This window comes from Scylla paramamosain, chromosome 3 (genome assembly GCF_035594125.1).
Source record: "Scylla paramamosain isolate STU-SP2022 chromosome 3, ASM3559412v1, whole genome shotgun sequence".
NCBI lineage: Eukaryota > Metazoa > Arthropoda > Malacostraca > Decapoda > Portunidae > Scylla > Scylla paramamosain.
Window position 1 is genome coordinate 9,186,005 of NC_087153.1, and position 23,879 is coordinate 9,209,883.

A 23,879-nucleotide genomic window follows, 5' to 3' on the forward strand; every position below is an offset into this window, starting at 1 on the left:
GGCTTGTCAGCCATTGCCACCCCTTCAGGGATGTTTCCACAAGAGATAGATAGATGGATAATGTTTTGTAATTTTTACAAAATTTTACTTATTATTTTTAAGAATGATGAGTTGGAGTTGGACAGGACGTGCTACAGAGCCATGCGCCACAAGGAGGGCGACATAGTGCGGGTGAGGGACTGTGTACTGCTGAGGTCAGGCCCACGGAAGACAGACCTCCCATTTGTTGCTAAGATTGCCTCTCTGTGGGAAGACCCCGAAACTTGTAAGTCAATACATATTTTTTTAAATTTCAGTTCAAGATTCTATGTTAAGGTATATATTACCACTGTGATGGCATGATATCTCTGTGTAACTGGGGTATGTTAATGACTGGTTTGTGTCGGCAGCTGACATGATGATGTCCATACTGTGGTACTACCGGCCAGAACACACCGACTCAGGCCGACGCCCAGACGACCTCCCTGATGAAATATTTGCCTCCAAGCACCGGGACCACCTGAGTGTTGCATGCATCGAGGACCGTTGCTATGTCCTCACCTTCAATGAGTACTGCAGGTGCGTCAGGTGTGCTGCAGGGATGGCCACTTACTCCCACTGCCAGGTTTTGCATCATAAGAGGCAAATTAAAGTGCTGTCTGAGTGAGGGTATTGAAAACCTCTTCCTCTGTATTATTCCCACATTGAGACAAGCATGGCATCTTGTCTTGTCCACCTGGTGTATAGATGTCTTCCAAAATTTTCACTTATGTTTCCTCTGCCTCTTGTTGCCTGAGTGGCCTTTCCTTTAGTTTCATAAATAGTGTTATTGCTGGTGAGGTTTCTACTGTATCATAGAGATCATTGACTCCCAGTGTTTAAATGTTTCTCTATCTTGAGAAAATACAGAATGCCCTTTACTCAGCCTTAATCTGTAACACTAAGGACTTTGTCATTATCACAAGATAACTGAAACAGGAATTGGCTTTGATAATATATGATATTTCATCATCAAGGTTTCCCAGGGGGTTAGTCAGATAACATGCTATGCTGGCTTAGGGCATCAATTTGAGGTCTTCACAGGATGAAGGGAGACAAAATCATGTCCTTGCCCAAATTAGGGCTAACCATGGGCCTCTTAACTCTTAGCCAAGTCATCCTTATGTATTGTAGCTGACCCATATACCTCTAAGTCATCATTATGTATTAATCCTCTGGTGTTTTATGTTTACCATCCTGAAACCAGTAGATATATCAAGTGATGAAATGTTTATAATTGCTTCTGTCATAATTTAATTGGACGCTTACAATTCCACAGGTATAGACGCTTGGTCCGGTTTTTCCAAGAAGGAGTGTACCCAATGGCTACCCCAGTGCCTGACCCCGAGGAAGGGTATTGCCGCAAGGATCGGCTGCCCCCCGGATGTGTGGTTCCAGACCTCCTGTTCTTCTGCAGACGGGTCTATGATTACCGAATAAAAAGGCTGCTGAAGAACCCTTACTGAGGGTGTGCTTTAGGGGAGGGGCACGGGGCAGGCAGCTACCTGTGGAGGGACACCAACACCGGCTCTGTTGGATGTGATGGTGATGAGGATGACTCATTGCAGAAATTTGAACTGAATGCACTGATTATCTTGTGGCCAATAAACTGAGTGCTTCTGGATGTTTGAAGACATTCCAGACAGTTATTTGTTTATATTAGGGGAAAGAATATATGGATGGAGGATATATACATAAATATACATATATATACATATATATATAAATATTTATATATTAGTATTTATAAACTGAATATATTATGAGATTGAGTAACAGGACTGAAAATCAAATAAGTTAAGGACAGTGAAGGAACTAAGTGATGTCATCCTTATGATTACTGCCAGTGGTTCTTACTATAGTGTCACAATAAGTATTTTGTCATATAAAATGCCAATAGGTTTGTACAAAATACAAATTTTTATATGTATGCATTACTTGTGGTGAGCGTCACTTCTTGGCCACCCGTATAACATGTTAGTTAAGACTTATTTATGAAAAAGCTAAACTTAAGGAACCAATAATTCCTTGTTGCCAGTGTTAACTATCTCCTTGCTTAACAAGTGTAGGTGTTGAGCAATTACCTTATTTAATAATTAATGAGATATTTTCTGAACCAAAGTTTCATATGGTCCTTGATCTATTTATATTCCTATGATTCTTATCTAGCCAAATAATGTCTGTGTTCAAGGAAAACTGTCAGTTTATACTTGACTCTTCCTAATGTTTTCTCAGTCTGTAGTTAGATAACCATAAGTCAAGAGAAGGCAAGAGAGAGAGTAGTCTAAACCCAATAGTCTCCGAAAACATTGATTCACACTGAGGTGAAGAGTGCTAGAAACTTAGTGATTAGAGGATTCTTGACCACACCAATTTTATAGTATACAGCAGCTGACCTGGTTACTTAAATGTTAAAGAGAACCATTTGACACATATCTCACTGAGTCATGATCATGAGTGTGCATGTCCTGGTGCATGGCCATCAGGGTGGGCAGGTAGCTCCCAGCAGTGGTGCAGCATCCTCACAAGAGAGACAGACAGATCTGAACACTGGGGAATGTTTGCACAGCCGCAGTTGCTGCTGCTGCTCCACCCGGCCCACTGCTTCCTTCCCTCACCTGCCACTCATTCATCATTCAATACTTGGCTGAAAATACATTTGATACAAACAAAGAGAATATAGTATTAATATTTGTATGTTTAGTTTCAGTTTTCTTTATTTATTTGAGGTACAGAAATATTTAACCTTAACTTTTAAATTGTTTGGAATTTTTAATTTGACAATCATATTTTTATAGTTAGTTCTATTTGATTTTTGAAATCAGAATTATTAATTGGAGATTGAATTATGGCTTATCAATATGAATTATCAATTAGTTGTCAAGGACAGGTCTGAAATTCTTTACCTCGGAGGTAAATGTGCATTTTATTGTATTTTATACACTATATTAACTGCAGCCTTCTTGTTTTTATTAATGTAGTTTTTGGGCTAATGATGAAATTCTTTTATGCATAATTTTGGTAGAACACTTAGGTTGGAAACTATAAATGGAATGATGGTGTTTTCTAAAAATTAATATTCATGCATAAAAACTCACTGAGATTTGCTCTCTGAACTATTAGCTATGATAACCACTTTCATCCTAGTCTTTCCTCAAATTCTCCATTCCAAGTCTTAAGAAATGTAGGTAATTTTATAGTGTGTGGTGGGCAACCCGATGCTGCCAGAGGCGGGGTGAGGAAGATATTTTTGCAAGTGTATTGTAACATCTAAGTGATATTCAGAATTATAACAGAAAACTTTGTATTCCTATTTTTGAGTTTGATTTCAAATGTACAATGTTTTTATGTGCACATCTATATATCTATGTTATGTTTTTTTTAAATATGGTGTTAATCTTCCATGTTAATGCAATGAATAACAAGTATATAAAAGTGGAAGGTCTGTTCTTTTAGTTCATATGTTTTTTTAGACTTTGCATGCACAAAATCAGTGGACACAACAAAATGCTATGCCCAGACTGTGCATCTGTTACAAAGCCTGTCTGACAGTGGCACAGACTGGGGGTGCCACTCTGGGCTGGGCCATTGTGCCCCTCGCTGCTCCACCACTTGGGGGAAAATATCATTGCAAAGGTTCAAGTTTAGTACAGCACGTTTGATTTGACCTATACTTTCACTGTTGGTTGCCATGCACTGCCTTCCTTGCACTTGTATAATTGGACACCTTACGACCGAGACTCACAGTTACAGTTTCCCTGGAAGAGCGCACGTACGTATTCACCTTCTATCTCGTCGGATTCCTCGTACTACTGTGTTTGTAACCCTTCGAGTGAAACACATTTTGATTCCTGCATTTTTTCTGTCCTTTCTTTCTGTACTGATAAGAGACCTGACCAGTTTGTATTGTGAGATAGTACTACTACTACTACTACTACTATTACTACTATATGCAGGAAGGCCACTGCTCTGTGCACCCAATCTACAACTACATGTGAAGATGATTCATTTTCTAGTGGTACTTTTTTTTATTTTTTTATTATTAATTAATTAATTTTTTTTTTTTTTATTGTTGTTGTTGCTGCTTGATAGGCAATGGGTATTTTTGTATCGGTTGAGGCAGAATGTCACAGAAGCAGTTTTGACAGTAGTTGTTCTCTTGTCCTTCATCGCTCAGAAGTGTTAATACAACAGTTTTAAATTTTTTGTCTTTATGTCTCTGAATGCGTCTTTGTTTGGTTCTGACCTGTGGATGAAAGATGTGTTATTAGGTTTCTCATTGTTATCATTGTTATTATTGTTTCTCATTAGTTTACTCTTTTTTTCGTAATTAATGTTGTTGTTTTTTTTTTTTGTGTGTGTGTTTAATTATACTTCAGAATTATGGGAGTTTGATAATTACATTTATTATTATTATTATTATTATTATTATTATTATTATTATTATTATTATTATTATTATTATTATTATTATTATTACTACTCATTGTTATTATTATTATTATTATTATTATTATTATTATTATTATTATTATTATTATTATTATTGCAGTTACTATTCTTTATCATTATCAATTCTCCAGGCTTTGCTATTGGAACAACCTTCAGTAGGAGTCACATAGTTAAAACAGCTTCCCGGATATCTTGCCACCAACCAGCAAAATAATGTAATACTACTTCCCTATTTTACCGTTCGACTGAGAAGAAAAAAAAGGAGTAGTCTTTCTTTAGAGTATGAGTGTGGCAAACAGAGGACGTGGAAATTGTGTTAACGAAGTCTGTTATTACCTGTCCCTGTAGTCTGTAGTCCGTGTTTAGGTAGGCCACGTTTTTCCTTCGAAGTCCTTATCTAGATCAGAGCTTTTCCGGAGAGTGATTGGCGGCAAGTCTTGGCCGTCAGTTTGTGTTGTGCTAGTGACTAGGTGATAGTTAGTCTTTGGGTAATTTGTTATGGCAAGGAGTCTATATTATTACAGCAACTGAGTACGATAAGATATTGTACATAAGAAAATAGATTTATGTTTAAAATGAATACAATTACAAATTTCTGTGTGTTTTTTTCTCACCATTTTGTCTGTTATTAGTGTCATGCCTTGTCTTCTGCCTCTATAGAGGTGTAGTAGGATTCTCCACAAGACTGCCCTTTTCCACCAGTGGCTGACAGGGCTAAGAGTGTGAATGATGTGTATGAGTGTGTGGCGCTTTGTCTGGGTCACCCTGTCTAGGATTGCCGGCCTGGTATATAGATAGATGAATAAATTTTGTACATAATAGATAGTGGCCATAAACGCTTTACGTATGTACCTCTATTATAAACATCAGTAATCTTTGAAAGTGAAAAATGTTGCTGAAATTCAACATAAACAAGAGCATTGAAATTACTACCCTTGGCACTTCTATACTCACTGGAGCCACGCAATGTTGTTATAGTCAGAGTGACTAATAAATACAATAATCAAAATATAATGAATGAAATCAAGTAATATACTTCATATCAGATCACCGGTTAATACTCGACAGTCCAAATCAAAGAACGTACTAAGGAATCTTAACATCCTTTGTCGCAGTCGAAGGAGTGGAGTTTTTGATCGAAGCCAACACTCGATACGGAGAAATGGTGACGTGAGTGACTAGTGGTTTGGTTACCTTGTATTCTTCCCCCATTTCTTCGCCACTGCTTCCTCCAAGGCTTTATGGTGAGTCCACATGATACTTTAAGGTGTTGTGGTGATGCATGGTGACTGGTCTGCGAGAAACTTGTGGTGACTAGAAATAAGAGGAACACAGGAGTTGGTTGGTTATGTGTACATGTATCCAGTGCCATCTTAGTTCATTTAGTTTCAGTGGATATGATTATTTATTCGGTAATTATAAGTAGCAGAACCACTTTGAGACAAAGCACTGATCGATTCCTGACTACAATAATTATGGCTGTATGATCATTACATAAGAGTACAACCTAATATAATCTCAGGGCATGACGAAAACGTAGTCCTGACGACTACTGCACATGACGAAGCCTAACAACATCTATTCAAAAGGCAAGAATCAGTGACCAAGTGTACGTACACTATTGTTCCATTTCATCTCACGTTCCATCTATGGAAGTGAGAGAAATAGAGCGAAAGTATGAGAAAAGTATTTTGGTCATGCTTGTTGACACCAATATTCTCTTGCAAGGGTTCGTATCCAGAAACGTTTTGGTCTCTCATCACGGCTATTTCCAAAGGCTACATAAATGATTAGCCGAACCCTCAAGAGTGTTCCTCCTGTCAACAATGTAGAAACCTTGTTATTCTGTCACTAGAATAAAAAAAAAAAAAATAAATAAATAAAAAATCTTAAAAAGCACTGTAACTTCGTCTAGAGCCTTTTGAAAGTAATCGGTGTAGGGTGCAGAAGTGTTTCAGAGTACAGGCCATCCCATTTTCAGTCCAAGGCTGTGTAATCGCATCTGCAAGTGGCTTCGCTGCCTCGTGAGGTTGACATTTTTTTTTCTTTCAAGTGCAGCTGGGAAATGTGTCACCCTTCCCCATCTGTATTTTTCTTTCTTTGATAGTGAATCAGCGACCCGCTTTAGCCTTGAGATAACCTACAAACAATGGGTATTTTATATTCTTGGGCTTCTTTGATACATACATGCATACATACATACATACATACATACATACATACTACCATTACTACTACTACTACTACTACTACTACTAGTACTACTACTACTGTAGTACGTGTTTTACTACTGCTAACATTAGGAGTAGTAGTAGTAGTAGTAGTTTTTGTTGTTGTTGTTGTTGTTGTTGCTGTTGTTGTTGTTGTTGTTGTTGTAGGAGGAGGAGGAGGAGTAGTCGTCTTATTATTAATGCTACTGCTAATCATCAAGTCTAAAGGCCTATCATCTTGCCAGTACTGGTGGGAGCATCGTCAGGTGTGCAGGGAGATTACAGCGTGTCAGCACCATCACACGAGCTAGGAAATTTTCGTCTGTAGCCTCACTGATGGACAGCAGTGAGGGGATCGAGGCTAGGGGAGATACAGACCTATATTCGTTGAGAGACTAGCATATAATTCACGGATATCATGCTCTATCTATCTGAAGGCGAAATATATGAAAGTCTCTCGCCAGGTCATGCACCTCACTGAGAGAACAGAAGGACACTGCCTAAGAAGTCGGGACAGTAACATCGTCAGGTCCCAAGAACATTTCGAGGCTTTTATATTTCTAGTTACTGCAGTTGCTCTGTGTAAAGTTTCGCTGTGGGAACCAACTGCTGTCAATGATAGTAGTAGTAGTAGTAGTAGTAGTAGTAGTAGTAGTAGTAGTAGTAGTAGTAGTAGTAGTTGTTGTTGTTGTTGTTGTTTATTGACAAAATGTGCAGTATTTATATTTCGAAAAAGAAAAAAAAAAGTTAAAGCAGATAAGAATTAGTTAAACCATTTTGATTAATAGAGCATTAAAGACCAGAAGTAAGACTGCTAACGGAATTAAATTATCATTATAAAGCCATCAAAACAAGAACGCGGGTAACAGTTAAGACAACCTAAATGGGCGACGCCAAGGCTATAAAAACAAACGCCATATTGAAGTTACTAAAAGATAAGACACACAACTTTATGCTAAAAGGAAACGAGCCACATTAAACTATAGTACTCTTACCAAAAACAATTTTGTAGTAGACATTTAGGCACCAGGTGATTCGTGTAGAGCATCAGTAAAGGTGTGAGTCTAGGCACTTGACTCGACTTAGGAGTGCAATGGTAGTGATGTTAGTATAACAATGCCATTCTTACAGAGAAACTTCCCTCCCTTCCCCCTCCCCTTCCCTCTCCCTCACACACATTTAGACACCAAATGATTCTTAGAGTACGCTAATAAAGCCCCTTAAGTCAATTCAGAAATGCAATGATTCTGATGGTAGTAAAACAAGGAGTCTTAATAGCATCCTTACAGTGAAGCTTTCCCACCTAACCTCCCTCCCTCTCATCACACACACACACACACACGTAAAAGGCATACTCCTTACATGGGCTGGCTGGCTCTGGTACAAAGGAGAATAACTAATAGGATACGGGGGATGAGGGTTATTCCTTTCGAAACAAGACTGAAGCTTTTAGATTTACATTCCTTAGAGAGGCGTTAGTTAAGATGAGAGTCTTTAAATGGTATGGGGAGATATAATAAGGATGACGTAAGCAAAATTCTCAGGTCCGGTGATCAGGATAGAACAAGAAATAATGGGTTCAAGCTTGAAAAATCTAGGTTCAAGAGAGAAGAAAGAATTGGTTCTCAAATTGAGTGGTAGATGAATGGAATGGGCGCGGTAATCAGGTTGTTAGTGCTGAGTCATTAGGGAGCTTTAAAAGAAGATTAAACAAATTTATGAATAGTGATGATAGATATGTTTCATACAGGGGCTGGCGCGTGTAGGCCTAATGGCTTCTTGCATCTTCCTTTATTTTCTTGTGTTCTTATGATCAACATGTGCAGTTAGAAACGAAAGAAAGCAAAAATGAAGGGTTTAAATTGTTTGCATGTATTTACGGCAGCGTGAAATGTCAAGATTCATAAATAAACACACAATGGAAGAGGAGGGGGAGGAGAAGCTGATGTTATTTAAATAGCGGCAGAGTAGCTGGGTATATGAGTCAATGAAGGTCACTCGCTTCTCTCTGCCATTCACACTAATGAGGTCACTGAGTCCACGCTGCCAGACTTCAGTAACTTCTTTATTGCCACACTTAAGTAAGATCACACTCTTTACCACCATACTTACGAGGCTGCATTTCACACTGCCACAAATAAATAAGGTTACATTTCACACTACCATACACTTAAATAAGGTCACCCTCATCAGTATCACACTTATAAGGTCATATTTCACACTATCATACTTATAAGGTTACATTTCACACTACCACACACTTAAATAAAGTTAGAATCAATAAAACCACACTTAAATATTACCATACACATTTCATACTAGCACACTTCAGTAAGGTCAGTTTAAATAATGTTATAGTTTTCATCACTAGCACTCGCAGATAAAGTCACACTGCCACAAAGTCGTATATACTTAATTAAGGACACAGAGTTATAAAAAGTTCAGATCGACCTTTCATGAATGATGTGTATATATATATATATATATATATATATATATATATATATATATATATATATATATATATATATATATATATATATATATATATATATATATATATATATATATATATATATATATATATATATATATATATATATATATATTTTTTTATTTATTTATTCATCTTATTTATTTATACATCTTGTGACGTGGGACGCTTCGCCTGCCCCTGCATTCCATTCTTTGGTCCCCTGGGACCTGATGCCAAACCTCTGGCCACCCGCCTATCATCAATCCCTTTGTCTCCGGGATGCCAGCCCCAGCCTGGCCTGAGCCAGCAGGCCCAGCATCCACCCCAGTAGTCCTCGTCCAGCCAGCCTCAGAGTTGGACGAGCGGCTCCTGGCGACTTCACCCACTTATCATTTGAACAGTTTTATTTTATTAATATATCTGCTGCTGCTTTACAACGAGTTTACCTTCATCCTGGGCACCACCTCTACACAGTACTAGAAGAACCTGATTTCCTAGTATAGTCTTCTTATATGAGAAACTCATCTGACAAAACTGAATCGAAAATTGGAGTGGGGTAGAGTTATTAGCATAGGAGTGATAGTGTTAGTATGTAAACACTGCCTGTGGTAACAATGTTTGCTATTTGGACAGCCGGGGATCAATAGTTTGATCGTGGCGAGAACAGTCAGTAAGTGTCACACATATGCATCCCGCACATACAATGCAATGTATTCGTGCTCTGTCCTTGGTATGCTCATTTTTAATCTGTTGTTTTCTTACTACAAGACCGGCGTCTCCGTGCACTGGTTGTTGTCTCCTCTACTACTGCTATTACTACTACTACTACTACTACTACTACTACTACTGCTGCTGCTGCTGCTGCTGCTGCTGCTGCTGCTGGTGCTGCTGGTGCTGGTGCTGCTGGTGCTGCTGCTGCTGCTGCTGCTGCTGCTGCTGCTGCTGCTGCTGCTACTACTACTACTACTACTACTACTACTACTACTAATAATAATAATAATAATAATAATAATAATACTAATACTAATACTAATACTACTGCTGCTACTGCTGCTGCTGCTGCTGCTGCTGCTACTACTACTGTTATTACTTTTATTTTCGTAGAATGGAAGAAACTATACACATGATTTTTACAATTTTGTGTTTAGAAATAAAATCACCTCTTCTCCGTGCTAAACTTTCGTATTGTTTGCCTATGCAGTAAATCTTGTCAAAATGTATAGCTTTTATTGATCATCTACAAACTTAGCCCTTTCAGTATTAAAGGCATCGAATTAATTATATTCTATGTCACTAAGGACTATAGTTTACGTTATTATTTGGTTTTACTGATCAATTAACGTAAAAAATACATAAATAAAACTTATGAGTATAGCCCTATCAGTATTAGGGGGATTGAATGAATTATATTCTATGTCACTGAAGGATTTTATCAAGCTAATGATTATAGTTTACGTTATAATTTGGTTATTTAAGATAATTAAGTTACTCATCCAACATGATTCTAACTTATTGATTCTAATATTACTAACTAATAAGGGGCCTGATCATGCTTGGAATATGTCTTCAGTACTAAATAGTTTAATAGAAGCTCACATAGTTTACTTACTCACCCAACACAGTTATATTTTATTAACTCTATTATAGCTAACTAATGCATGCTTAGGGGATGCTTGTTAGCTGTCTGCAGTACTGAATAGTTTGATAGAAGAGAACAGGTGTGATACAGCGTAAGGTATCAGGATATTTGAGACAAAATAATACTCCTCTTCTCACTATAACATTGCATCACAGAGGAAACTCAGTCAACTATATAGTACAAGGAAGATTGAAGTAAACTGTAGCTTTGTCAATAATTAAAATGTCCGTCACAGAGGAAACTGTCAACTACAATGGAGAAAGAAGTAAACTGTAGCTGTGTTAATAATTAAACTTTGCGTCACAGAGGAAATTCAGTCAACTACAAGGTAGAAAGAAGTAAATTGTAGCTGTGTCAATAATTATGCATGCTAAGTAAAGAAAGAGGGACTCCCGATCAGAGTGAGGTGCAGGAAGGTATCACACGCGATCTCAGTTTGCTTGCGTGTTGACAATGTTGATCGTGCATTACAATATTTGGTGATGAAGGCACGCTGTCATTTGTCGCGTGGTTACGTTAGGGGGATATAGATAGATAGATAGATAGATAGATAGATAGAGAGAGAGAGAGAGAGAGAGAGAGAGAGAGAGAGAGAGAGAGAGAGAGAGAGAGAGAGAGAATGTCAATGAATGAAAATCGTTCAGCAACAATGATGATGTGTCAGCGAGAGGGGCGACAGAAAACCCTCCTCATGTTCTCTCGATTTTGCATTTCACTCAAAACTCGTTCATGAGTCGGGCACCGAATGTCCTCCATACCCGTATATACAATATACAATACCAGCAGTAACCTATCCGTATGACCTGCACAATGATACCTATGACTTGTATGGACATGACATATTTTAAAACATCATTCCCAAAGGCTTCGGCACCCTACTCTTTGCTTTTAATGGAAGGTACTGTGGTTTTCTAGGGTGTTCCCATGACTAATAATCTCTGTAGCTTTTGAAAATTGCCGTAAGTTACTATCTCTATGACTAATACAGACATCAGGACTTTAAAACAACATTTTCAAACTCTTCAGCACCTCACCCTTTACTTTTAATGGAAGTTGGTGTGATTTCCAAGGGTGTTCTTATGGTTCTAGGGACGGGACGCTGATTAGTCATCTATGTGGGCTTTGAAAATTGTCTTATATTAGTAACTCTATACAGACATCATTCCTTTTGAAACAGCATTCTGAACTCACCTTATCCTCAATTTCAGTGGAAGGCATTGTCGTTTTCAAGGGTGCTTATATTATTCTATTCATGGAACGCTGACTTTAATCTCTGGCATTTGAAAATAGTCTTAATAAGAGTTCAAAGCGTTTTCAATTACGTATGACAGTTGTCTAGCCATTTGTAAGTCAAAGTCACAGGTGAGAAATGCAGTGACGGCGTAGCAGCAGCAGCAGCAGCCGGTAACCAATGATAAGCAGATTCTTGTCAGTCTCCTTAAAGAGAGTGTGTGTGTTGGGAGAGAGGCGAGGAGAGTAGATGCAGTGAGGGTGACATGGACGAAGGAAGGAGGGGGCAGCAACAGAGTGATAAGGGACATCAGTAACAGCCCTTGTGTGTGTGTGTGTGTGTGTGTGTGTGTGTGTGTGTGTGACTCGTGTTCTTAAACACTGTCCTTTCTCCCTTTCTCTCTCACATAATGAGTATTTTCAAAGACCACAAAGATGACCAGTCAGGTTATCATGTGTATTTTCTTAACTAATGATACAGAATCCTCATCAAACCATCACTAGAGATAAAAGGATGACGTGAATGAAGTAACTTCCTAACTTCCTCCCATTACAGCTTATTGAGTGTTGAAGGATAAGGGGACGAAATGTGTAGGAATACAATAGCTAATCTCCTAATTTCCTGCCACTATACAGGCTGCCAAGTTCAATTTTGGATGATCCTTTTGGCCTTTCTTTTGGGACTGACACCTCAGTAGGCGTTTTTTTTTTTTTTTTTTTTTGCTGTTTGTTGCCCTATGCCAGTGGAAGTTGGTGTATATATATATATATATATATATATATATATATATATATATATATATATATATATATATATATATATATATATATATATATATATATATATATATATATATATATATATATGAGTATTGAGAAATAAAAGCACGAAATATTTAGGAATACATTAACTTACCAACTTCCTTCCATTACAGCCAATTAGGTGTTAAGAGATAAGGAGACGAAATGTTTAGGAGTATAGAGTAGTGTATTCTCACCTCGCCCGCCTCCTGGTACAACATTTGTGGTGGTGCGCCATAAGTGCCGATCACAGAGAGAGGAGATAAGATCTAAGGGCTTAGAGGGCGACCCTGACCTAACATTATCTCGCAACCGCAGTGGCGTTATCTGATAGAGCAGTGTCTCGTTGCTATGTTGGCTGCTACATGGTGGTGGTGGTGGTGGATGTGGTGGAAGTGGTGGTTGAAAAGAACAATGATAACAAGATAATACATATATAATATATATATATATATATATATATATATATATATATATATATATATATATATATATATATATATATATATATATATATATATATATATATATATATATATATATATATATATATATATATATATATATATATATATATATATATATATATATATATATATATATATATATATATATATATATATATATATATATATATATATATATATATATATATATATATATATATATATATATATATATATTCTTTATTATATTCTTATATATTCTTTATATATTCTTTATTTATATATATATATATATATATATATATATATATATATATATATATATATATATATATATATATATATATATATATATATATATATATATATATATATATATATATATATATATATATATATATATATATATATAAAAGCTGAATCAAAGAGAGAGAGAGAGAGTGTGTGTGTTTCCTCTGTTCCTTTATCATTCATATATTTAAGTTTCCATCTCGTGTGTGTGTGTGTGTGTGTGTGTGGTTTTAATTTCCATGACGTTTACCTTTACGGTGATTTTTGTTTGTATTGTTTGTTTGTTTGTTGCTTTGTGTTTGCCTTTTGTAGTAGTAGTATTATTATTATTAGTAGTAGTAGTAGTAGTTGTTGTTGTTGTTGTTATTGTTGTTTTTAATTTCCTTTCTTTTTTCGCGTAACTTTTTTCAATTGCTTCCTTTCTTTATTTATTTTCCCCATTTTTTATTTATTATTTTCTTTATTCTTTAGTTCTCTTATTTCTACGTTCATCATTGTCTTTTTTTCCTCATGATTTTTTTTTTCGTCCCTTTGTATATCTTCTTTTTTTTTTCCCTGTTCATCGGTTTGTATCTTTTTTTTTTATTATTCTCTATTGTTTTTAATTTTTTCTTTTTTTCTTTACGTTGTTTTTTTTTTTATCTCATTTCATCTTTTTTTTTTCTTTCTTTCTGCACTCTGATGTCTGCAAATTCTTTTCACACGATTTACCACACCATTATCAAATCTCTCTCTCTCTCTCTCTCTCTCTCTCTCTCTCTCTCTCTCTCTCTCTCTCTCTACGATTTAGCTTCCTACTTTACTTTTCTCTATCTTTTTGTTGATTTTGTTTTTAATCTATACTTTGTAGTATTTTCTTCTCCTTTATTATTATTATTGTTATTATTATTATTATTATTATTATTATTATTATTATTATTATTATTATTATTATTATTATTATTATTACTATTATTATTATTATTATTATTATTATTATTATTATTATTATTATTATTATTATTATCAATTATCAACAGCAGTAGTAGTAGTAGTAGTAGTAGTAGTAGCAATAATGATAAGTAATAATAGTAGTAACAGTAGCAGGAACAACAGCAGCAGCAGCAGTAGTAGCAGAAGGAGCCATTACCACTAGTGCGGCAGGAGGGTGCAGCACCTCCGCGGTCGCTGCCGTGCCAGTGCAAGTCGGAAATCTTGGTGGTCATCCCAGCCAGAGTGGTGGCCTGTTTACTTATACCATCCTGACAGCGCTACTCTCCTGCCTGGCTCCTGCACCATTCCCGTCAGCCGTTGCAAGTGACTGGTGCATATTGGACGGCTCGCTGGCTCTGATGGCGGACATGAAGGAGAGTCCTCGTCTGCCCGTGACGGCTGTGGTTCACCGTTACTTACACCCATGAGAGCTTGCAAGTTCCGATAAGTTACGCCGCGATGGAGAGACACTGATAGTCTATAAAAATTGTTTGTCATAGGGTCACTGAGTCCGGGGTTTGGGCTGATTTTTGGCTGCATCACAGCGGCGGCAGTGTTGTGTACGACATGCTTGCAAAACTGCCAAGAAGCTGCAGACAAAACGTGTGATGAGCTAATGCGCTCGTTGGTGTCTCACGCAGGCCTCACGGTGCTGTATCTTGGGGCATGCATCACCCTGCGGTATCTGGGGAGTGGCACAGAAAGGCGCCGTGCAGGGAGGACGGAGCACGAACACAAGTTGGAATGGAACTTGTACGCGGGCCAAGATGCATGCAGGGCCACACTCGCCCCGGCAGTGAGGGTGTGTTGCTGGCCGCCCGGCTTCTAATTGATATTTCAGTCCTTCCGTGGCCTTCGCGATGTGCTTGCTGATGTGATGTCCAAGTACTAATGACATTGCAAGCATAGGTGGGGGTTCCCAGAGCTACAATAGAAGAACTAGCTCTGAAGAGGCAGTGAAGGAGCAAGCAGAGGTTATAATAGTCAGGCAGCGTAGTACATACATCTTCATATTCTTGGCTTTTGGCGCTGGGTCAAATATAATTTTAACTGTCTGTAGTGGCGATTATTGGGCTTTTCAGAAGTGTTTACATGATCCTAGCGATGCTGAACAAAGATTTCCACACCTTAAATAGGAAAGGAAAATAAAAAAAAACTATTGAGAACTCGGCTGATCATCTCTGTGGCCTTTGAAATAAATCCTTAAGAGGGACTAAGGTGTTTAAGAATACGTGCCGTAATACTATATGCTCCCTGATAGTTATGCAAGGCCTAATCTTATGAAGTGCGTGTGGCCAAGGCCTGTCCTCTGACTATTGTCCTTGTGTGTTGCTGTGTCTGTTGCGCGGCTCTTCCTTCCAACATCACAGCCTCGCTACTCAATGCACATACGTAGTGAGTGACCGTCCCCGAGTCTCCCGAGCGACGCTGTTTCAAATGGTTTTCCCGACTGCTTTTGTAGAGTTTGTGTATTAATGTTATGTTGTACGTGTGTGTGTGTGTGTGTGTGTGTTCCTAGTGAGTTTTTCTTTTGTGCTTGTTGTTGTTGTTGTTGCTTCTTCCTCATCTTCCTTCTCTTCTTTTTTCACTGCTTATTATTACTGTTGTTGTTGCACATATTTTTTTTCCTCTTCGTCCTCCTCTTCCTACTCCTCCTCTTGCTCCTCCTCTTATCCTCTTCCTCCCCCTCTTTCTCCTTCTCCTTCTCCTTTTGCTCCTCCTCCCTTTCATCCTCTTTTTCTTCCGCTTCTTATTATTGTTGTTATTGTTATTGTTGTTGCACATATTTTTTTCTTCCTTGTCCTCCTCCTCGTCCTCCTTCTCCTGGTCCTCCTCCTCCTCATTAGTGTTTCCTGAGGTAATAAGTGGGTTGCTCAGCTCATCAGTCAAGTCAGCTATCATTTTACTTGAGAGAGAGAGAGAGAGAGAGAGAGAAAGAGAGAGAGAGAGAGAGATAGTTTGGTATTCCCCTTCCGTCTTGCTCTCATTCACTGGCTAAGCTGTTTGTCTTCTTTATCAAAGTTACTCTTGCTGTTGTTGTTGTTGTTGTTGTTGGTGGTGGTGGTAGTGTTATTGTTATTGTTGTTGTTGTTGTTGTTGTTGATGGTGGCGGTGGTAGTGGTGGTTGTGGTTTTGTTGTTAATGTTGTTAGTGGTGCTGGTAGTGCTTGGGGTGTTGTTGTTGCTAAGTAGTAGTAGTAGCTGTAGTAGTAGTAGTAGTAGTAGTAGTAGTAGTAGTAGTAGTAGTAGTAGTAGTAATAGTAGTAGTAGTAGTAGTAGCAAGAAGAACGGACACAAGCAACAACAGAGGGAGGAAGCAGAAAATTAGGACAAGGAGCAAGAATAAGAACATCAACACCACCACTACCACCATCACCACCACAACCATCACCACCAGCAACACCACAGCCATCACCACCAGCACCACCACCAACACCACAGCCGCCACCACCACTACCACCACTACTACTACTACTACTACTACTACTACCACCACTATTAGCATCACCATCTCTACCACCACCACCACCACTACCACCACCATCACCACTACTATTACCACCATCACCATTTTTACAACCAGCTTCACTATTACCACCACCACTGCCACCACCATCAATGCCACCACCACCGCCGCCGTCGCCGCCGCCGCCGCCGCCGCCGCCGCCGCCGCCGCCACCACTATCACCACCAGCACCGTCACAGCCCTTAGCAACAACAACAACAACGGTTACTTCTACTATCACCACCACCACAAAATGTACAGCCATAAATAACAAATAAACAAAAAAATCTTAAAAAAAAAACACACACACGAACAAACTAAGAAATAAAGAACAAGAACGAGGACAAGTAAACGGAGAAAAGTAACAACAAAAATAAAGCGAAGAGTAAAAAAAAAGGAAAAGAACACTAAGAGAGAGAGAGAGAGAGAGAGAGAGAGAGAGAGAGAGAGAGAGAGAGAGAGAGAGAGAGAGGAGAGCAAGTCTAGTAGGGTCGTCAGCTAATAATGAAGCGAGGCAAGGATGGTGTTTATGTTCACTGTCTTCTGGCGTGGGAAAGGACATGGCTGGGCTGGGCAAGGCTGGGCTTGGAGAGGCGGCGCAGGGCGGGTGCGGGGTGGGGCGGAGCGTGAAGACAATTTGGTGTGCGCTAAAGTAACCAGTATCTTTCTTCCTTCTCCTTTTCCTTCTTCTTTTTCTGCTTCTTCTATTTTTTTTCTTCCGCAGGTTGTTTGTTCTTTGGCGTTGTTGTTGTTGTTGTGGTGGTGGTGGTGGTGGTGGTGGTGATGGTGGTGGTGGTGATGGTGGTAGTGCTGGTGGTGATGGTGGTGTTGTTATTGTTGTTCTTGTCGTCCTTATTTTCTTCTTGCTTTCTTCCTCCTCCTCCTTCTCCTCTTCTTTGTTATGTAACAACTGACTATTATACGAAGCATATAACTGCAACACACACACACACACGCACACACACACACACTAATTTGGACATGATGAGAGTCGGGGGGAGGAGGAGGAGAGAGGAGGGGGGACGAACGAGCGAGTTAGCGAAGGGCCCAGCTAGAGAGCGAGTGGGCGAGTGATGGGAGGGAGTGAGGGAGTGTGTTAGCGACTGACTGGTTGGTTGCGAGGCGTGTCTGTATCTGCTTGCCGCTCACTCACTACATGTCCAGCAGCTGACCTCAATTCTCAACACTTTGGGCTGCCTAGTGCATGCAGTCACCCACCCTCCCGGCCCCTTGCCACAACCCAGCGTGGAGTAACCCGTATTGCTTCCCTACCTTCGGTTAGCTTAAGTCCTCTAGACTAGATGTTACAAGGGGTGATATATTGCTAATGGCTAATATGTGTGGGTTTGTATGTGTGTATGTATGTGTTCATTATATTCATTACACTCGTTATCTTCAGGGCAGTCAATAGTGGTGCTAGTTGCCAGTTGCCTCTTGAGTACTCGAGTGGGGTGAGGGTTGGTGCTTGTGTTCGTGTGGTGACTGGATGATACCAGTGGGCGGGTTGTAGGTCGGCCGAGCGATGTACTACCAATGTTGATTAAGATCTTATTATTATATTGGATGTATTTGTAGCATTTTGTGAGAGATATTTGTTAAAGTAAATAGAATAACGAATACATTTGGTGTTTTCAAGTGGTCAGTCTGTAAGTAGGTCTAGCGATGCACTGCCAGTATTGAAATTATGATCTGATTGGTTGCTGTATTGGCTGTGTGTGATGTACTCAGTTAGAGATACTCGCTAAAGTAAGTAGAATGGTAAATAAATTTGGTGTTACTAGGTTTCAAGTGGTCACTCTACATATAGTTCAGTTGGATGATACACTACAAGTATTGATTAAGATCTGATTGCTGTATTGACTATATTTGTAATATTCAGCCGATAAGATTCGCCACGGTATGTAGGGTAGCGAACAAATTTGGTATTATGAAGTGGTCAGCCTGTAGATCGGTTGAGCAATGCACTGATATATATATATATATATATATATATATATATATATATATATATATATATATATATATATATATATATATATATATATATATATATATATATATATATATATATATTATTCCGTTAACAACATTCGCTAGATTAAGTAGAATAATAATAAACGAATTTAGTGTTGATCGAGTGTTCTCAATTGGTCAGCTGAATAATGCAGTGGCAATACAAATTAACATAGACTTGACTGCTGTACTGACTAGAATTATAGCATTCATAATTCACTCAAGTATTTAGGACAGTGAACAAATTTAGTGACTGATGCAAAACTAACCATCGCTGTACATATATGATAAAAAAGGTTATCTACATATATATTCTAAAAAAGTATCTAGCGGTCAGAAACAAGTGACTTTAATGTAAAGAGAAAAATAATAACTTTCTATAAATGCCTGCTTCCAAGCGGCAGACTTCGAGCCAATCCCGCCGCTTTACTGCCATATATGCACGCAAGACAGGTATTAAAAACTGACGAAACCTGTTATGTCACCTGAACTGTATCTATACCTGTCCACCTCATCCACGCACCCACACCACACCATCTCACCACCCGACACCGCACCCTGCCACCACATACGTCGTCCCCAACACCACTCACACCACACACTAGCTCTAACACTTCTAGCACATCAATACCACACCACTCCACACCACACCACACCACACCACCTCTAACATCCCCACCACCACACAAGCTCCAGCACCAATAACATACCACACACCACACACATCACATCACAGCTAACACCACTAACACCACCTCACGCACCACACATACCACTTCTATCACCACCTCTCTCTCTCTCTCTCTCTCTCTCTCTCTCTCTCTCTCTCTCTCTCTCTCTCTCTCTCTCTCTCTCTCTCTCTCTCTCACACACACACACACACACACACACACATACACACAAACCTCACGCCACCTCACCCCACACGCCGCGCCAGACACCCTCCCCCACCCCACCTCAACACTCCGCCTGTGTAACCTCCCCTCGAGACGCGGCGGCATAAATTTGTCCTCCACATACTTGATTAAGTCAGATGCAATAACAGCTGTGACTATAAATGCATTTGCCTTAAACATGAAGTGTACAGCTGCAATGCAATGGTGTCCGCTCAACACCAGTATCATGAAATCAATAAGCGTTTTTTTTTTTCCGAACACTAAAATGGTGATATAACACTTAGATATGCTGCCGCTGATAATACGAGTGATAGAAAAAATGAATTTACATATACATACGACGCAGGTGTCAGATAAATACGGTGGTGTATGCCACTCTGATTACAGTGTCAGGCGTATAAAGACTGTATGATGCAAATGACAGCCTTGCATTCGTGCGTGAAACTTGCTCTCAATATCACAAGTCTTTGATGGAGTGGTGGATGGCTCTCGTAACTGCCAACGAGCCATTAAGGCCTCTGATTGCACAATTTAACACGAGGAGGTCGATAATGCTTTCCTGCCTCCTGCGCTCCGGAAGACTTAAAGCGGCGATGACTTTGAAGACTGCTGGGTTGTCCTGTGCCTTGAATTCCCATAACCTTGAACGGGAGAGGCGTGAAGACAAGAGAAGAGAAGAGGAAACAGAGAGAAGAATGGTGCACGATGACCAAGGTGACAAAGCGATAGAATAAAATTAAATAAGGTGTGATATCGTTAGGTAATATTTGTCTCTCGTTGAATGTTTCATGTTTTGTTCGTCTGTCTGTTTGTTTCTCTTTTTGTTTGTATCTTTCTGTCTGTCTGTCTTCGTCTCTGTCGCTCTGTCACTTTATCAGTCTGTCTGTTGCCGTCTGTTTGTTTATTGATTTACCTGCCTGCCTGTCTGTCTGTCTGTCTGTCTGTTTCTCTCTCTCTCTCTCTCTCTCTCTCTCTCTCTCTCTCTCTCTCTCTCTCTCTCTCTCTCTCTCTCTCTCTCTCTCTCATCACTGTGCACACTTTTAATTTCTCTCAGTCGGCCGAATTCGCTTTCTGCATTAATCCATCCCTTCATTAGCGCGCCACTCCTGTGTATGAAGCGTGAGCCAGGTTTGAAATTATACTAGACTTAACGTGTTGAAAGTTTTGATGATGACTACAAGTGGGCGTCGCCTTTCTAACTCTAATACGTGGTGTTACATCCGCCACTTAGCTGTAATGGTAATGCTTAAAGGGGAGATGGGTCACAGGAGGATTATAAGTAATAAATGCTGCTACGTTAGTTTGTTGGTTAGTTGTGTTAGTTTTCTTTTTATCTTCTTCTTGTCTCTATTCTAGTTTTTTTTTTTATGTGTGTGTGTTAGGTAAGTGCTTTTATGTGTTAATTGTTTGTCGGTTCGTCTGTCTGTCTGGGTCTCTCTCTCTCTCTCTCTCTCTCTCTCTCTCTCTCTCTCTCTCTCTCTCTCTCTCTCTCTCTCTCTCTCTCTCTCTCTCTCTCTCTCTCTCTCTCTCTCTCTCTCTCTCTCTCTCTCTCTCTCTCTCTCTCTTGTTGGATGAAAGCAACTTGTATTTTTCCGACACCCATTAAAAACCACATTTAGTGTGTGGACATCACAATGTGTATACGAAGACCACACACACACACACACACACACACACACACACACGCACGCACGCACGCACGCACAGGAAGTCCTTCAATATGCAACTCATTTCAATACAAAACTACAGAGGGAAAAAATAAATAATATTCCACGCTGGACGGAAGTTATGATAAAAAGATAGTGGGAGTGGGGAAAAAAAACGAAGCAAAACAATACTGCAATGTTTCCAAGAGAGAGAGAGAGAGAGAGAGAGACGTTCAGTATTCAAATTTAAACTTATTCCATTATTTTACATTATTTTCAAGGATATACTTAGATCTTCTTACATCTTTTATCCTTCCTCTTCCGTTTTCCTTCTCTTTGTTCATACTCATACTCGTGAAAAAAAAGTTGGAAAAAAGAATGAAAAAGGTACAAAATCCTCACAACCAGAGAGAGAGAGAGAGAGAGAGAGAGAGAGAGAGAGAGAGAGAGAGAGAGAGAGAGAGAGAGAGAGAGAGGTGAAATAGATTTATCCTTTGACTACAGTGACGGGAAACTAAAAAAACTTGTCTGTTCTCGTTCTGGTACAGAAACTAAAGAGACGCGTTCGAGAGAGAGAGAGAGAGAGAGAGAGAGAGAGAGAGAGAGAGAGAGAGAGAGAGAGAGAGAGAGAGAGAGACGAAAAGGGAGAACATAGAAAGAAGGAAACATAACATAGGGAAGGAAAGGAAAAAAAAGAGGAAGAAGGGAAAGAAAGGAAAGGAAAGAAAGAAAAAAGCGAGAGAAGAACGATTGAATTTTCAGTGAGAGAGAGAGAGAGAGAGAGAGAGAGAGAGAGAGAGAGAGAGAGAGAGAGAGAGGGCTATCCGTATCTAATGCCTTGTGATAGAGCAATCGATACAGTGGGAGGGAGTTCGCTGACCCATGACCCGCTTCTAGTTTCCTTTTTAATCCGTTCCTCCGTTTTCTGTTGCGGGCTCCTATTGCCATCGCTCGCGAGGCACCGGGATGAGCACTCCTTCTTTCTCCTTCCTCGCCGATTTGCCCGGATTTTTATTTTCTGCGAAGATTTTTTTTTCTTTTTTCTTTTTTTTTTGGGGGGGGTTAATTTCGTACCCCAGGGCAGGATTCAGGTGCAATTTCCTTCCTGTCCTCCTTCCTTCATTCATTCACTCATTCCTTCGTCCTCAAAATATATCTTCTTATCCACCTACATTCCTTCATTTCTTCCTTCCTTCCTTCCTTGCTGCCTGTCTGCCTGCCTGCCTGCTTTCCTGCCCTTCCTTCCTTCCTTCCTTCCTTCGTTTCTTCGTTTTTTTCCTTCCTTTCTTCCGTCCTTCCTTCCTTTCTCCTTTCCTCCCTTTCTTCCTTCGCTCGTTCGTTCATTCATTCGTTCTTCATTCGTTCGTTCGTTCGTTCTTTCATTCCTTTCTTCTTTGACGGTTTTGTGAGATTTTGCAAATTAGGTCTCTCTCTCTCTCTCTCTCTCTCTCTCTCTCTCTCTCTCTCTCTCTCTCTCTCTCTCTCTCTCTCTCTCTCTCTCTCTATCTATCTATCTATCTATCTCTCTCTCTCTCTCTCTCTCTCTGCCTGTGTGTGTGTGTGTGTGTGTGTGTGTGTGTGTGAAGCCTGGCCAAGAGATACACAGTACTAAGAAAATGAAAGCACGAAAAATTATGTTTAATTACCGTATCCATTCCTCACCTGAGAGAGAGAGAGAGAGAGAGAGAGAGAGAGAGAGAGAGAGAGAGAGAGAGAGAGAGAGAGAGAGAGAGAGAGAGAGGATCCAATCAGGTTGACCAATTAAGTTCTTGAACGTGCCTTCTGTCTATCTGTGTGTGTGTGTGTGTGTCTGTGTGTGTGTGTGTGTGTGTGTGTGTGTGTGTGTGTTGCTTCGCCGGTAGCTACTCATAGTAATAAGATTGACTGATAACACTCATGTCTCTTGTACTGACTTCAAGTGGAGTAAAGTGTTTCGTGCCCCTTAAACCACAAGTAAATGGACATAAGGGTCTCACTTGCACAGTCAGGCTCATAACTCAAGTAACCATCTACTCCCCTTCCATTGTATTCAACCTTATGTTCCTACACCCTTGAATTTTCTCATAAGAACTGTTTTCAACGGCCATATAGATGATTAGCCGGGCTCGTATGGGTGTTTTTTTAACCAGTGACGATGCAGAGTCCTTGTTAATTCATCACTAGGATCATTGAAACAACCTTGAAAGCCTCATAATTTTCATTAGAGTTTGTTAGTATCTAAGACGTCGAAACGTTAAAGAATTTGAGGCCTAAGAATTTCGCTTCATCCTTATGACCTTTGATC

The 23,879-nt window shown here is 39.3% G+C and overlaps 1 protein-coding gene across 1 annotated transcript in view; it reads left to right on the forward strand.

Moving 5' to 3' along the window:
- LOC135090038 (mucin-2-like) overlaps window positions 1-5,066 on the forward strand; it is a 136,719-nt gene extending 131,653 nt beyond the window's left edge. Inside the window, exons 10-12 of the mRNA XM_063986275.1 lie at window positions 103-265; window positions 390-558; window positions 1,298-5,066. Of these exons, the coding sequence (XP_063842345.1) occupies window positions 103-265; window positions 390-558; window positions 1,298-1,484 (519 nt within the window). The 3' untranslated portion in view covers window positions 1,485-5,066. The remainder of the gene's footprint in view (window positions 1-102; window positions 266-389; window positions 559-1,297) is intronic.
- The last annotated feature ends 18,813 nt before the right edge of the window (window positions 5,067-23,879 follow it).